The sequence below is a fragment of the Alexandromys fortis genome, unplaced genomic scaffold, assembly GCF_014885135.2.
Source record: "Alexandromys fortis isolate MF-2015 unplaced genomic scaffold, M_Fortis_MF-2015_v1.1 scaffold_86, whole genome shotgun sequence".
Classification (NCBI taxonomy): Eukaryota; Metazoa; Chordata; class Mammalia; order Rodentia; family Cricetidae; genus Alexandromys; species Alexandromys fortis.
In genome coordinates, this window is record NW_026067965.1 from 1,661,463 (window position 1) to 1,678,569 (window position 17,107).

Here is a 17,107-nt window from a genome sequence, read left to right on the forward strand (position 1 = left end):
TGACTCGGCTATGGGCTCTTTCTCCAAATTTCACAAAGACAGCTCCACACACAAAGCTAACTGTAGCTTTTCAGTCACCTGGAGTGGGCACAGTGCCACTCTAGCTGGGCTCAGTGCCAAGGTGGCAACGTTACAGAGCAGAGATAGGTGTGTTCAGAGACTGGAATAGACAGGGAAGGGACAGATGGCCGGCGACACTGGAGAGCAAGGATTGAGAATTCATCTCAAGGATGAGGAGTTGAGTCACAAGGGTTGGCCTTGAGTTCTGTCCCCTAGGGCTTTCCAAGCCACCCACTCAAGTAAGAGCAGAGTGCGCTTGTGAGCCAACAGCTCAGAGGTAGCTGTTTCTTTGCTTTCTGACCTTCTTTGAGGTCAGAAGGTACTCAGGGAGCGAGCCCACTGTGTGGCAACTATCTGGCTGGACAGTTAAGTCAAGAGTTACTGGACAGGGTGTCAGGGGCCCTGGATCACCTGGGAAACTAGGGCACGTTCTTGTTAGGAAAATTTAAAGTTTTATATGTTTTCTTTTAAATCAAGTGTGTGTGCGTGTGTGTGCGTGTGTGTGTGCACATGCATGCACACACAGGCACGCATGACTATGAAGGTGAAGGCTAGATATCAACCATGGGTGTTGTTCCCTACGAGCCATCCACCTTGTTTCTAAAACATGGCATCTCACTGTCCCCAGGCTCGCTGATTGGACTAGATTAGTCTCCATTGAGTCCCTGGAACCCACTTATCTTCCCCACCCACGCCTGGCTTTTTACAGCGGCACTATTAGGAGATGTGGCTTTGTTGGAGTGGGCGTGGCCTTTCTCGAGGGAGTGTGTCGCTGTGGGGTGGGCTTTGAAGTCTCATGTATGCTCAAGTCACCCCACTGTCTTAGTTCACTCCCTGTGGCCTGCAAGATGTAGAACTCTCAGCTCCTTCTCCAGCAACATGTCTGCCTGCGTGCTGCCATGCCCCACCATGATGGTAATGGACAGAACCTCTGAACTGTAAACGGGCCAATACGCGTTGCTATGGTCGTGGTCTCTCTTCACAGCAATAGAAACCCTAAGCCACCGGGTCTTCGTGTTTGTGTGGCCGGTTCTTTACTAAGCCATGCTCCTAGCGCCTTGCTGGTTATTTTCATTCTTCTACATTAAGGAGAAAGCTAGAAAGACACCTGCTCCTTGCTAATCTGTTCCTTAAAAATATCCTTAATGCTTAAAATAACCCCAAGGTTTACTTCACCCTCTAAGGAGAATCTGGCTACATTTACCCTTATCTGCTATGCCTAGCCTGGCCCTGCACAATGCCTAGCCTGGCCCTGCACGATGCCTAGCCTGGCCCTGCACAAAGCCTAGCCTGGCCCTGCACGATGCCCAGCCTGGCCCCGTATGATGCCTAGACTGGTTTTGCATGTCAGTTTTCCACACACAACCATGCGTCCACCATGGGGGCGAACATGCTTTGTCTGGCTCCTGACCCCGCGGCAGGCATGAACAGAAACATTTTCTTATGATGCATCTTACTGAGCTTTGCATCCGCTATAAGCAATCCCAGGCTGCCTAGTTCTTCGACACTGATTTCTACGTAAGAGTGCTTCAATATATCCATTCTGCGTTTTTCTCACTAATCTGTATTAACCAGTGAACCTCTTCCCCTCTTGGTGAAGCAGATTCTTGGGCCAAAGGTACTGTTTTAGTTACTATAACTCTCAAATATTTTAAAAAAAGGAAAAAGCATAGCTTTGCTATTTGAATGAATTCATCCCTTTCAGACTTTTGCCAATTTACATATCTAGTTTATGTGACCCAGTCATACCCTTCACAATAGACCGGGTTTTCTATCCCTTAGGAAAAAGGTTGAATACCTCCCAAGCACGTCGCAGTGCAGGGCGTAAAGCCAGCATACTCCCAGTCGTAGGTCATCTCACTGTCCTTTTCCTGGAGGGGGCCACCCAGCTCTCGCGATACAGGACTCTGGTCACAGGCTTCAAGGAGGCAGCGTTGCTCGGTGGGTGGCTTGGGGCCTTCACACTCCTCCTCCGGGAGCTCGGTCTCCGTCTCTGTGAATGTGAGGAGCACCCGACACCTCACCTCACGCACCTGAATGCCCGGCCCACACGTGGTGCTGCAGGCTGACCAGGGTTCTGGGATGAACCTGAAAAACACGGGAAGGCAGGAGAGGATCACACGTGGGCCACACGAGGAAGGCTATGGTTCTGACGACTGTCAGTTCTGTAGTTCATGTGTTTTGACATCTTACAGCCAACAGAATTCTTCATTAAAGGCACACTACTTTTGCGCACAAAAATCAAAGTTCTTTGCTAGGACTAGCATGAAGCATTACAATATTTCTTGGTTTTGTTTTGTTTTTTCAAGACAGGGCATCTTTGTAGCTTTGGGGCCTGTCCTGGAACTTGCTCTTATAGACCAGTCTGGCCTTAAACTCACAGAGATCCACCTGCCTCTGCCTCCTGAGTGCTGGGATTAAAGGTGTGCGCCACCACCGCCTGGCACATTATAATATTTCTTAGGATGCAATAAATAAGCCATCATTTGGAGAGAATGACATGCTTTTATTCAAAGATATCTAATCTTTATTCAGCCAGTCATTGGTGAGTTCCCCCTTTGTACCGGGGGAATAGTGTTGAACCTTCTCCATACTTGAGAACTCTGCTGCAGGGTGAGGCAGAGACAGAGAGGATGAAGCTGGGGTTTCTTTTCATGTTTAACAAATACCTGGGCCTTCAAATGTTGAATGGAGGTGGCAGTGCAAGAACTGGCCTTGGGCTGAAACATTTATCCTTTACCCTGAGTTACGCCCACGAAGTCATAAGGGTTGTCAGACTGGGCCTCTCAAATCAAATCCAGCTTAGAACTGTTCTTGTAACTGCCCATCAGCTACAAGTGACTTTTACAGTTTGATGCTGTTGGTGATGAAAGAGGATAATATTTTGGGAACACATGAAAACCAAATAGAATCCACATTTTCGTCTCTATAATGAAAACCGTACATGGGACACAGCCACACTCATTTGTCCCCCTCCCGTGTATGGCTGTTCTCCTGCTACTGGGCAGAACTGAGTGTTCACAGCGGAACATTTATTCTTTGTGAGCTAAAGTATTTCCTCTCTGGCCCTCTTCAGAAAAGCTTTCTATCCCTTGTATGCATTCAGTAGGGATGTGTATATGTAAGATACTCTGAAGCAATATTTTGTATCACAGGATATCAATAAATTGATAGAAGGATGGGGGGATGACTTAGTGGGTAAAAGTGCTTGCCATCTGAGCCTTACAACCCGAGTTGGATGCCCAGAACCCCTGTACAAAGCTGGCTGTGGGAGTGGGCTCTCCTAGCCCTCCTAGGGCTAAGTGAAGAAAACAGAATTATCTAGAAGCCCACTCACCTGGAGTGTGCAGCATGGGGGCAGGGACAGGCAAACTGACCTGGAGTATGTAGTATGAAGGCAGAGACTCTGCCTCAAACAAGGTAGAAGGTGCTTCCTCCATGACTCCTAAAAGTTATCTTCTGAGCTTCACACATGATCTGTGACACACATGCCTGTCCCTGTCACAGGCACGCACGTACACACACACAGGCGCACATGCACGCACCCACATACACACACGCACGCAAATAAGTTAATAAAAAAACTAAAAGAAAATAAAGAGATAGGCGGAAGAATTCAGTGAGAGATTAAGTTTGGGAAACTCTGGATTGAGTAACACCAGTTAACGGGCTCCTTTACTCCAGCACCTCCCCCACGACTATGATACTCGAGTTCACACTACACTAAGTGAGATGGACAAATGTGCACCATGGCATAAGCAGAACCCAGGCTCCAGTGTGTCTGCATCCATCTGCTAGACAGTGCGAGAAGCTGTTGCCGAGGTGTCGAGAAGCAGTTCCCAATACGGATGTCCCAAACTTACTAAGCCTCTGAACGGAGTACTTCCAAAAGCTTCCCAAATCCTGTAAGAACTACTAAGACACTTGAGTGACTCTCCTGCAGGAGCCCACAGCCAAGCCGGGGAAACTTGGAAACTTGGTGGCAGAAAAGCCATTCAGTGAGTCTGTCTTTTGGTCCAGAAATCTCACCCTAGCAGGGTTATCCTCGCTGGATAGCTAGAAACTTGAGATTTGCTATAATTTGGTTTATCCGTGGTAAAATAACTAGCAGTAAGTCGCAGACAACTAGAGACCTTTACGATGTAGAACAGTAACGATTACACCATTTTTCTGGTTAAAGCCCTTCAACTGCTACTGCCTCTAGATAAAGTCCAGGCTCTTTACTGAACCTTGGCTACCGCCAATATCTGCTCCATTCTGCCATTACCGACTCCCTCAATCCTGCAAGCCTTTGTCTGTACACAGGGATCCCCAACATCCAGAAAGTACGGGCCAGCCATCAGACACACATCCACTGCCCCATACAGTCACACAGTATTTCTGATACCTTTGGGACATCAGAATCTCAAGTCACCAAATCATCCTTCCCAGGACACAGCCCCTGATGCCTAACAATTTCTAATGTCATTTTAAGACATTGTAGTGGATTGAACATAACCGGCCCCCATAAGCTCGTGGGAGGGGCACTATTAGGAAGTGTGGCTTTGTTGGAGTACCTATGGCCTTGTTGGAGGAAGCATGTCACTGGGAGGGTTGGTTTTGAGATCTCATTGCCCAAGCCATGCTCAGGGCTTCGGACCATTTCCTGTTGCCTTCTTATCAAGATGCAGCCAGAACCATATCTGCCTATACGCCGCCATGTCCCCGCCATGGTGATGATGATGGACTGAACCTCTGAAACTGTAAGCCACCCCAATTAAATGTTTTCCTTCATAAGAGTTTCCATGACCATGGAGCCTCTTCACGGCAATAGAAACCCCAACTAAGACAAACACCGAGGCTCCACAATCCACTGTCATCTTAGAATCCCACAGTGTAACTTAGGAAGGAAGAAACCTGAATTCCTATCAGCTGACCGGAAACTGAAGCCCCTTCTGTAGGACAGGCTGAACCTCTCTACCCAAAATGCTTGGCATCAAAAGCTTCCTCAGATTCTGCCTGCTTTTTAAGTTTAAGCATATCTCCATACACATTATCAAATATCCCGAGGACAGGCTCAAGTCTGAACACCAAATCCACTGGTTTGCTAGATATCTTAGGCGTGAAACCTGAAGGTCACGTGTGCGTGAATTCTGACTGCAGCCCATTGTAGGCCATTGAGTACCTTGCTGTGGTTATGCATTCTCAGAGTTGTGTTATTTTGTAATCTGTGCATACAGACTAAAGTTACCCAGCTCCTATGACAGCCCATCGAATCTCTCTGTCAGTCACTGACCAGCTCTGAACCAGGCCAGTACTTATTCTTTCGGCACCTTGGCGCACACGGCCCCCAAATGCAGACACTCCTAACACCCCATATTAAATGACTGTCATCCCCACAAGCACACTCAGAACAGGATCTCCCCTTAAAGAAGCGCTCTGTGCTAGTGGGGGCTAGGAAAGCAGATTCCTGAAACGCAGCCCGACTCGGTTTGAGCAAATACAATTTTCGCTCACAGCAAAGCCAAAATAGCAGTGAAGACCGCATGCAAATGTCTCCGTCTGTCCGAGTTCGTTTTCATATATGAAAAAAAAATGGGAGCTGGGGTCACAAACCCACGGAAACGCTGGGAATCCCAGAGATGCACAGAGGCTCCAGGGAGGAATTTAAACATGTCGACAAACGACAGAGCAAATATATTGACTGAGAACACATCCCACAGCAGACACCAGGAAGGTCAGAATGACAGTTCCCTTGGCTTCCACTTTATAAGCACTAATTTATTTATTTTTTTTATTTTCCTAATTAAAACAAAAGTCTTTTGAACACCCACTCTCTATGTAAATTCAGAGCTCGGCCTTGGTAAACCGCAGTGGTGGGAGTATTTATCTTTTTCCGGCTGGCTTGGCAGGCTTTCCTTGAGGGAAGCGAAATACAGCTGGGATCATCCTCTCGTTCACTGTCAACAAGCGAGCATCCCAGACCGCAAAAGACAGTTGCCATACAAGGGGGAACTGGAAGCTGAACTATGTTGCGGTTGTGTTTGGAAATGAAGGCAATGAGCGGAATCAGGAGGGGCAGGAAACTAAAAACTTCACACCAGCCGGCCAACGGCAGGCCAGCAAATGCCAGGCAATGAGAAAATACAGGGGGGCTTCATAGAGACCTGAGAGCGGGAGAAGGCAGGGGCGGGGTAGAGCCCAGGCAACAGGTGCAGGCGGCTCAGGGCTTCAGAAGGTGTGGAGAGCATAAGGGTCCCTTCAGGAACAAAGAGCACATCCGCTTTGCTTTGTGGTGGAGGGAAGGGGAACCCCTATCTAAGTCAGGTACCAGTGGCAGAAATGCAGGCTTGAAACAAACACGGGAGGAACCCGGTATAGCTATAGTGTATCCGTTACTGCTGTCTACTAATTCATTACAATGAACAGCGTTTTCTGAACTTCAAAGGGACCTGAAGAACTACCTGTCCCGTTAGCGTCAAAATTTGTTTTCACAGCCAACCCTTTGTTTCTATTGCTGGGATAACACCAGGACCAAATGCAACTTGGGGAGGAAAAGGGTTAAATTTTCACATCCCCATCAGTCTGTCATTGAGGGACAAAGCAGGGACCCAAGTAGGGAAGGAACCCAGAGGCAGAAACCGAATCACAGACCATGAAGGAATGCTGCCTACTGGCTTATTTCTTACAGCTTGCCCAGTTCGTATTTTTATACAAACCAGGACCACCCTGAAGGGTTGGCACTGCCTCCCCCGGCAGGCTGGGCCCTTCCACATCGATTATTAATCAAGACAATGCCACACAAGCTTGCTTACACACCAATCTGATGGGGGCATTTCCTCAATTGATGATTCTAACTGGCGTCCAGCTGATAAAAAACCTAAGCAGCCTCGGAGAAGCCCGGAGTGCTCGTTGAACACGCAAGTGATGCCAAGTAGGGCAGCACTTGGAAATCAGAGGGTCACGAGTTCAAGGCCAGCAAACACAACAAGCGACTCCTGACTGAATTCATAGACAAAAAGTAGAACAGTAATGATCAGAGTCTGGGGCTGGGAAGGTAACAGGACCGTTCCACAGACACAGAGTTTGTGCTAAGAATGACGAGGACACTCTGGACAGGTCAGACAGCAGTGTGAGTGTTCTCAGTGATGCTGAACTGTATGCTTTCAAGTGGTCAAAGTGCCAAGCCTTGTGCTTGAATGAAAAACCATAGAAAGAGGGAAATGCGTTACTGTCACAAAAGGGGGAGAATGATGGTGCCCCACTTCCAATACGCCTGACAAAGAGTTTATTATATATTTTGCTTGTTTGTTTGTTTGTAAAAGTGTCTCCCACCGTAGCTCAGATTAGCCTCGGAACTCACTATGTAGCCCAGGCTGGCCTCAAACTCATGGCAATCCTCCTGCTGCGATCCTTCCCGAGTGCTACGATTATAGATGGGAGTCACCAGGACCCACTTCACTGCACCTTAAAACACAGCCTAAATGAGCGTGATGGAAGTGGTCTGGGGACTGCATTTTAAACTCGTCACTTTTTTTTAACGCTCGTTTCCCTTTTAGAGACAGATGCACTGAACCATGCGAGCGCTCTGATACGATGCCCTGTGTTCGGTCGGTGGAGGCTGCAGATGCGCAGTGTGGCCCTGAGGGGCTCACCGTGGACACATGGGGGTTCTTCGCTCCCCGTGCTGCCCCTTCTGGGTAGGTTTGAAAGTCTCTATCATTAAAACTCCTTCAAAAACGAAGATTCACATGGAGTGTAGGTGGGATGGCAAGGGAAGGCTGAGGAAGGGGTGGGGGGGGGGCAGTGTCAGCCTGTTGTACGAAGGTCAGTGTGGCCGAGGATCCCATGCAAGCATTCTGATGTCTCTGATGCTGCAGCCCTGGGGCCACCCACCTGCAGCATCCACAGTTCCGTCTGTGGTGGGAGTCAGGCCCACCCGTGGGGAAGCAGCAGGCCAAGCCTGAGCTGAGGCAAGCCAGGGCTCTTGGCCTGCTTCACCCAAGAGAGCTAAATCATCCACACCCCTTCTGGGGCTCCCTGCTGGGCACAGTGACAAACAGGAGTGGTATGCTCAGACAAGAGGAGCAGGTTGGTAAGGGACCTGGAAACCACAGCCTGGGAAAAGTGCTGAGACACCAAGAATCATGGGCTTAGAAAAGACAAGTTCTTAGGCCCTGTGACAGGTTTCTCTCAAGTTAAGAAAGCACAGAGTATAGCATACACATCTGTTTCAGAAAATAGGCGTTAGAAGGAACTGTACTTTGGATCAAGAGAACACTATCTCTCCAAGTGTGGGAGCTAGAAGCGACTTGAGCTACAATAAAGAACTTGTGTTGTTCAACTACAGTGAGCTGTGCCTCAGCGTAGTGACCTCCGCCCATGGCTGAAGGCGTTGAGTGGTTATAAGAAGAGTCCCAGAGCGCTGTGGACTGGGAAATGGGCTCCGGTACCATGAGCATTGGAGCTGAGAGCCACCATTAGGAGCTACGGGCCTCGCGCAAGGCCGTGTCTCTCTACTCGGTTCTCTGTATTTGTAAAAGAAGCAGGTTGGAGTTGACATCTCGGGGAAAGAAGCCAGATGGCTGTTGAGATCCTCTTTCCTGTCCCATCTGTGACTCGCTCTCTTTGCAGCTAGCTTGTCAGCACTCCAGACTCAACTGCCCACTGCGGGATCAGCTGTCCCGTCCAATTTCTCCGGTCTATCACGGGTGCTGCTGTTGTGACGGGCTCCTCGGCCTAGCCAGCTCAGGCTCTCTGCTTCCTTCCTCTCTCTCTGGGTCTCTCTCTCTCTCTCTCTCTCTCTCTCTCTCTCTCTCTCTCTCTCTCTCTCTCTCTCTCTCTCACTCTCTCTCTCTCTCTCTCCCTCAAGAACGCTGCTTTGATTTGCTCTTGATTCTACAAGTCCGTTGACACCATTATAAGCTGGCTTCATCCCATGCCATGTAGACAGTAGCTGCTAATTTCTGACTTGGAATGGGCCCTGAAGAGTCAGGCCCAACCTGTCCCCATTATACAAAGAATGAGCCACCAACACTGAACAATGAAGCCACAGGGTCCATAGGGGTGGTTCGTAGGTCTAGTCCACACTGTACCACACTCTCTGTCTCTCTGGGTCCTAGCAGCCCTGGGACTTCTTCTCGGGCTACCCTCGTGTATTTCAGCATCATGAGTTTTACAGAGATTGGCCATGACTTAGGCTCAGGACGATGGGTTTATTTGTACAGTACTATGATGGTCTTCAGTTAAACCACATGTGCACATCCAAGAATTATCCCCACTCATCCCTGCGAGAGCGCAAGGGTCTGCTTTGAGTTAAAGAGCACAATCTTTTCCGTGCTTCTCACACACACTGCCAAGGCAGGACTGCTGAAATTGTGAAATAAGGAGACTCCCTAGCCAGCCCAGGCTCTCTGGAGTCTGTAAATCCAGGTCATTTGGATACTAAATGTATCGTTGAACTCCAATGAGTACAAAAATGACATATATCATGCAAACTGGCTGTGCCCTGATTGTGTCCATAAAAGGCCCCGGACTCACTTGGGTTCCTCTGTGGCTATTCTGGTCTCTTCCAACTCTTGTGCTTGTTTCAGCCAAGGTAATTTAGCTTCCACTGGGCTTTTTTCTGACAAAAAAGAAAGAAAACAATTAATTGAATTGTTAGCGATAAGTAAGAACGTTGATACACGCCTGTTATTGGCTGGAGAGTTCGTTCACATTGGGCTTATACTTTTCAAATGCAGAGTACATTTGCTTCTGGAATGAATAAAATTCTTGCTATTTTTTTTTAAATCAACACATTACAAAATTTAGCCAAAGTGATCCCTGTTATATAGTTGAATACGGGTGAACATCCAAAAGTTAAACATACAAATGCCTTATATAACTCAACACCCCTTCTGCTCATATTGAAGCTCGTATTCCAACAATAGCAGAGTCTTCCTTTGCCACAATCCTTCTTGTCTCTTGAGTTAATGAATTAATGGAGAAAAGCAAGTATCTACAGGCCAATGAAGTGGAAAGATGAGAGCCTGCGGGTGGCTTTACTCAAATCCCATTGTTACCATGGGAAATGAAAAACATCTACGTGGGCATGGAAGGGACAATTGCTACGCCCTTCTGTCCTTTGAGGCTTCCATGACAGGGGGAGAGAATTAATCCAGTTGTGAAGTGAAGACTTTGGAGATGCTTCAGGGAGATTAAAGACACTGAGAACATGTCTATGGAAGCCTTGTTGATGACAGCGGTAATAAGCAAAGGCTTTGAGATGGAACCCTATAGTGATTGTATCTTTGCTTGGCAACTACTGATCTTTCTATAGGATGGGCTTAGTCAGATACATGTAGACTGATGAACTGTGGGGCTGTTTGCATAAAGAAGAAACCAAGGAAGAATTTTACCATTCTGTCTGAAGTACTAAGGAAAAGTCTTTACAAAGAGGTGAGAGTAATCTTTTTCCATTTCCTTTTTATCACATCTATCTATCTATCTATCTATCTATCTATCTATCTATCTATCTATCTATCTTCCTTCCTTCCTTCCTTTCTTTCTTTCTTTTCTTTCTTTCCATCTATCATCTATTTACACGTGCGCGTGCGTGTGTGTGTGTGTGTGTGTGTGTGTGTGTGTGTGTTTGCACATGTTAGCACTCATGCGGAGGTCAGAGAGAACCCATCTGCTTCTAGAACCACAAGGGTTCCAGGGATCAAAGCAGGTTGTTGCGGTTGGCCAGTACCTTTCCCTGCTGAGCCAGCTCTCTGGCTATCTTTTTCTGTGTCAAGAAGATCTCTGTCATAAGGATAGGCACAGAGAAATAATCGTGGGGTAAGGAACAAAGATCTGTGAGGTAATCAAGACTTGCTAGTCCTAAATTTCTGCATATCCACAGGGACCAATTGTGGCACACACAGAGTCACAGCTAAGTCTTCCCTCATCCCATGCATTGAGACCATGCTAACGCTATCATGCTTCTGTCAAGGGGCACTGCCTGAGAGAGACACCCACACCATTCGAGAGCAAAGAAGGAGGCCAAGAGCTGTTCTGGGGGTGAGAACAGCAGACTCCTCCTTCCTTTCCCTGTCATCGATCATCCGCCGCCCCTTCTTCACCCTCCGCTCCTTTTCCTTCTCCTCCTCGTCTTTCTTTCTCTTGACGGTGGGAACTATATGAGGAAATATTTTATGTCCACCGTGAGATGTGAGCCCGAACCTAGACAGATGAGGACCACCCCTGTGTGAACAACGATCAACAGTCACCCAGTTTCCCCGCCAGATTACAAATCACGTTTGTCGACCTTCCTTAGCCAGATCTCTTGCAAACTATCAGCAAAACCATCCGAAGAAAATAAGTGGGGATGGAAGCCGCCCGGTACTGAACAAGAGCTGGAAGACCCGACCGGATTTCAACTGCAGCACCCCTCAGGCTTACCTTTAGGCTTGTAGCACGGGATGGGGATGACGCACTCCTCCTTGATGTGTAGCTTCATCTGTGGGTTGCAGCCCCCGACATGCTGCCCACGATGGTTGATACACAGAACCACTCGGTAGCGCAAGCCTCGGCCGCAAGTCACTGTGCACTTTGGGGAAAAGTGGGAGAGCCCCTGAGTGGGAGAGCTTTACCTGAACCAGGTGTACAAAGTCATCACTTTTAACGAGCTGGGGGGAACTATGGCTCTGTGTGACCGTTAAGTACAAAGACTTCCACAGTAGAAGGAGATGGAGGTTGATTTTCTGGGATACTTGTGTTTCAGGTACCTCTCTTACATAGTCCCCTTCTAATTTTCTTTGTTCTAATTTAATTTTAATTTTATCTCATGGGTATGGCTACTTTTCTGCCTGCACCTGGTGCCTGTGGAGGCCAGATGAGGGGGTGAGATGTTCTAAGCCGCTTTGTGAGTGCTGAGAATTGAACCCTGGTCCCCTGGAAGAACGGCAGGTGCTCTTAGCCACCAAACCATCTCTCCAGTCCCAGATAATTATCAGTTCAAAGGTATTTAAGATGAGTTTACCACACAAGAGCAAATGTGTAGAATTTCCCGGGCTCCAAATCAAATACGGAAGAAACTTGATGCTGGCTTTCTAAAGCTTAAGTTTTTTCAGAAGATATTACCCAAAGCTATTTGTGAAATTGAGAGAAATTCTTCTAAACAACGACTGCAAGAAGATTTACTGCAGAGGATTAAGTTATCCGTTCCATCTGCAGTGATCTTGTCGCTCTGTCCTAGAAAGGGACCATCAGGGATTACTTAGCCACACAGTATGAGGATGGGGAGCCAGCTCAGTCAGTAACGTCCTTGCGCAAGCATGAGGACCAGAGTCTGAGTTCCCAGCCCTCATGTAAGTAGCTGGGCATGCCAAGATGCACCCTGCAATCCCTGGCAGACACAGGAAGACCCTTGAGGTTTGCTGGCTACTCTTGCTGAATAAGTGAGCTCCAGGTTCAGTGAGAGAATCTGTGTCACAAAGGGTGTAAAGGCCAAGATCCTGGATACCCATGAGAGTAGAGAAAGCAGAGACCTTCTCTGTCTGATGGGTTAAGACCCTGCTTTTTATCAGACCATTCCCCTTCTCTTTCTCCCTTCCCCCCACCCTTCTTCCCTCCCTCCTTCTCTCCCTCCACCCTCTTTCTTCTTCCCTACTTCCCTCCTTTTTTCCCTCCCTCCCTCCCTCCCTCCCTCCATTAAATCTAATACTTCACTTAAATCTAATACTCTGGGCTATGTGAGGCTCACAAAAAATTTGAGGTTTCACAGAGAACTACCACACACCCCTTGGCCACCTTGCAAACTTATGGTCTGGCTGTTGCTATGACCTGTCTGTACCTGAGTAATCCCTGAGTGACCCTTAACCTGTGTCTTCCTTGTCTATGCTTCCAGTTACTTGCAGTCTACCATAGCTCAAAAATATTAAAAGGAATCTTTCAGAAATAAACAATTCACATATTTTAAATAACTTTTATTAAAGTATATTATTAAAATGATTGTTTTATTATTGATAGTGTTGTTAGTCTCTTACTGTGTTTAACTTTTAGCCAGGTGGTGGTGGTGCATGTCTTTAATCCCAGCACTTGGGAGGCAGAGGCAGGCAGACCTCCGTGAGTTCAAGGCCAGCCTGATCTACAATAGCTAGTTCCAAGACAGCTAGGGCTATTATACAGAGAAACCCTGTCCAGGGGCAGGGGTGAAAGCTCCCATTTCTTTTTTTTTTTTTAATTTAAACTTCTTATTCGTTTTACATACCAGCCACAGTTCCCCCTCCCTCTCCTCCTTCCACTCCAAGCACCACCTCTCTCTATCCCCAACCACTTCTCAGACAGGGTAAGGTCTCCCATAGGGAGTCAACTAAGCTTGGCATTTTTTCCATAGAGACAGGCTCTCCCCCAGCTCCTGCATTAAGGCTGAGCAAGATATCCTACCATAGAAAACAGGCTCCAAAAAGCCAGTTAATACAGCAGGGATAATCCTGGAAAGTTCCTGAACACCTGCTGAGAGATGGACACTATCTTGAATTCCACCTTACCAACCTTCCTGACTCCTTGTAGAAGAGGGGGTTCCTCCCCCACTCAACAGATGGCTGGCTTCTCAGAGGCCACCGCCTAAACCCCTGGTCAAGTTCCCATGGCTCCTGAGAGACCCTGAATTCCCTTCCAGCACTCCCTGCGGCCAACCCCCAGCCTCTGCTCCTGAGCACAGACTTTCTCCCTGGCGATTCTCAGTGTTTTTCCTACCCAGCCATGGTGAATCCTGGGTAGCTCTCTGAAGGACTTTCTCAGCGTGCACACCACCACAAAGGCTAGATATTACCACAGTATGTCTCTCTCTCTCTCTTTTTCCTGTAATAAGGATTAAACACAGGACCTTATGCACGCTAGGCAAGTGCTCTACCCCTGAGCTACATCCCTAGCCCATCATGCCATTCTTGAAAGCTCCAAACAAATTCTGTCATGAAGTGTGTGACTGCACCCAGACCCTGTTTCTGGAAAATTGACTCACTCACTCTTGAGTTTATCAGTTTGAACTATGTAAATATGTGAATGATATTGAAAACCCTCTATATCATATACTATAAAACCAGTAACAAATGGTTGCTGAATCCACATCTCATCCCACCAGTGAATACACACACAGCTTCTTGAGCCCTACTTCACTTACCAGAAAGGTTGATTTCAAGTGAAAACTTACTTTTTATGTATGATATTTTTATCATAATTTAAAATAGATTTATGTTGTTTTGATTGGATGTTAGAATGGAATTTAATAACAACCAAATTCAAGAGAACATTGACATTTAGAAACCTCTGGCCAAAGGAAACAGAAATGATTTTATTTACTATGTGCATTTCCTTGGAGAATGGTGACCAGGGTGATCCATGAAAGGCTTGAAAACATACAAATACATTATTTTAGGGTAGAGCTTTGTGGGAGAGAAGCCTGGAAAGCGAATTCAAGAGGAGAATTACATAAATCAAATAGTCAAGGAGATAATTCCTGCTGTTTGTAGACGATAGAAGGGACAGAAACGACCATGACATTCAGAGTCCACATAGGACATAGATTTTAAAGCACCATAACAGTTTTATTTTAAAATGTCAGCATTCACCACACATTGGAAATGATATTCTTTGCTATTAAGCTTACCATAAAAATGTATATGTCAACCTAAATACAATGAGCAAGTCATTTTCCCTACTTGTTTTAGGAGTGTGGATGCAAGCAGAGTTGATAGCTCTGTCCTTAAAGTACAGATGAAGTTCTCCAAGCTGACATTTTGTGTGGATATCCAAAGCCGACCAAGTGGCTCTCCACCCAGCCAACTCACTTATTTTCCCATTCCGCTGCCAAGTGCAGACTCCTTCCTGGACCCTTGCTGGACCCTTCAAGTGGAGTGAATCTCTTCACCTTGCTATCCCAAAGTATCACATCCAGAAGCTGTACAACTCATGACCAATCACAAAGATCCACAGAATTATAACTGTCTGCACATATGGTTGGACAACTAACTTCTCAGTCTTCGGGAGATGGAGGCTAGCTTTCTCTGTTTCCAACACACAACCAGATGAATGTCGAATGTGAGCATATTATTGTTCCATGCAAAAGAGCTATAGAAACTTAAATCCATTATGCCTTCCTCTCTGGAAAATCAAGAGACTAACATAGTAAATAAAAGCATCTGCGTGATTTACCTTGGACTAATCTAACAACGTTTTATTTGTTCTGGAAGCCAATTCTCCTTTCTCTCTAGACACTCAATGTGACATGAGGTCTTGTCAAACCCCTTAGGACGTTACCCCTCTTTTCTACTTTCCCTGTTGTCTTCATGTTTTCCAAGAAGCCACTTGCCTCTAGAGGCCTTTCTGATGTTTGGCTGTCTTGCTTCAATGATTTAAAACATTATTTCTCTCAAAAAGGTACCCAGGTTCTTAACTCCTGGCTCAGACCCATTTCCAATGTTGTGCCATTTCAACTTCACCTCTAATTCCTAGAAACATGCTCACTCTTTAATTTACATAAATCATAAACATTTTCTCTCTCTTTTTAAAAAAATGCTTATTTTTGTCAGTTTTTGGAGAATCTCATACATTGTGGTTGGAGAGTAGTCATTCTTTTTCACCAGCTCCTGCCAGATCCACCCTCCCCACTCTATTCTCCCCCAGCTCTTCATCATCGCTATTTCTAGAACACCCGTCAAGGGGAATTCGTGCTGCCCGTTTTCTTGGGTGTGTGACCTTGCTCTGGAGTATGTCACACCTACCAGGAGCCACAACTTTAAAGGACACTAACTCTCCGTGCCCACCTCCCTACTCCATGCTGGATTTTGCCTGATTTGAGCTGGCAAAGCTCTTCGTCCACGCTGCCACACTGCTGTGAGCTCATATGTATACCTGCCCTAGTGTATCTTTGCTTGTTTGTTTTGAGACAGGGTTTCTATTTGTAGCCCTGGATATCCTGGAACTCACTCTGTAGACCAGGCTAACCTCTAACTCAGAGATCTGCCTACCTCTGCCTCCTGAGTGCTGGGATTAAAGGTGTGCGCCACCACCATGCAACTGACCCTCTTGTGTCTTAATCGCTTATTACACCCATAGATCAGTGGATCTCTCCAACCTCATTAGAGAAACATCTTTTCATATTATATGATGATTAACACAGACATCCACAACTGGTCAAGGCCAGGGAGTGCCTATGAGGGTTCAGCCCTAAAAGAAAACCCTATAGCACACCTCCATCCCACAAGGCTTGGGGATCATAGTCGGAGAAGGGGCAGAAAGACTTTAAGAGCCAGAGATGGTGGATGACTACACCATAACAGTGTTTTCAAGCTACAACTTGGTTTTTTTTTTCAACTTCTAGGTGCTCTGGTTCATACTTGTGTTTATTTGACAGTCTCCCCTTGGCCGTCAGGCCCAGCTGTGTTCTAAGCTCTTGCTTGTTCAGCATCTACTGTCTTCAAGGAGGGTTAAGTATTACAGGGACAACAATGACCTCCTCCCTGATAGCTTTGGCATTTGCACCCGCCCCATGTATTACAGTCCATACTAGTAATTGTTCTGACCTACACTGATACCTGTGCCCACTCTCCCATTGTCCTCTCTTCTAGAACTCTTTGGACGTAGGGACTATGTTCACATACATTATTTATTTACATATTTGTTTGTTCTCTATGTGGGATATGAATGTGTGCATGTACATTTGCATGTGTTAGGGTTCATATGCGTGCATGTATATTTAGAGGTGAGGAGCTGACATGGAGTATTGTCCTTAATCATTTTCCATTTCATTTGCTGAGGCTTCTGGGTTCTCACGAAACCCAGAGCTCACTTATTCTGGCTAATCTAGCTGTCCAGCTTGCCTCGGGATCATCTCTCTCCTTCCCAAGTGCTGGGGTTGCAGGTGGTCATTAGGACTGCCTGACTTTTTAAAGTAGATTCCAGGGAATGTGAATTTTGACCCTCACGCTTGCATGGTGTGGTGGTTTGAAAGAAAATGGCCTCCAAATGGGACCTTGGGGGAGGGGGGGGAGGGAGGTAAGGGGAGATGGGGCGAGAAAAGTGAGAAGGGGAGGTTGGGGGG

The 17,107-nt window shown here is 46.7% G+C and overlaps 1 protein-coding gene across 1 annotated transcript in view; it reads right to left on the reverse strand.

Annotated features, from left to right (window-relative positions):
- The window catches only part of Adamtsl3 (ADAMTS like 3), a 224,751-nt gene that overhangs the window by 57,606 nt on the left and 150,038 nt on the right, over nt 1-17,107 (reverse strand). Inside the window, exons 14-16 of the mRNA XM_050154110.1 lie at nt 11,467-11,614; nt 9,580-9,664; nt 1,859-2,148 (exon numbers count right to left, since the gene is read on the reverse strand). Coding sequence (XP_050010067.1) covers nt 1,859-2,148; nt 9,580-9,664; nt 11,467-11,614 — 523 coding nt within the window. The remainder of the gene's footprint in view (nt 1-1,858; nt 2,149-9,579; nt 9,665-11,466; nt 11,615-17,107) is intronic.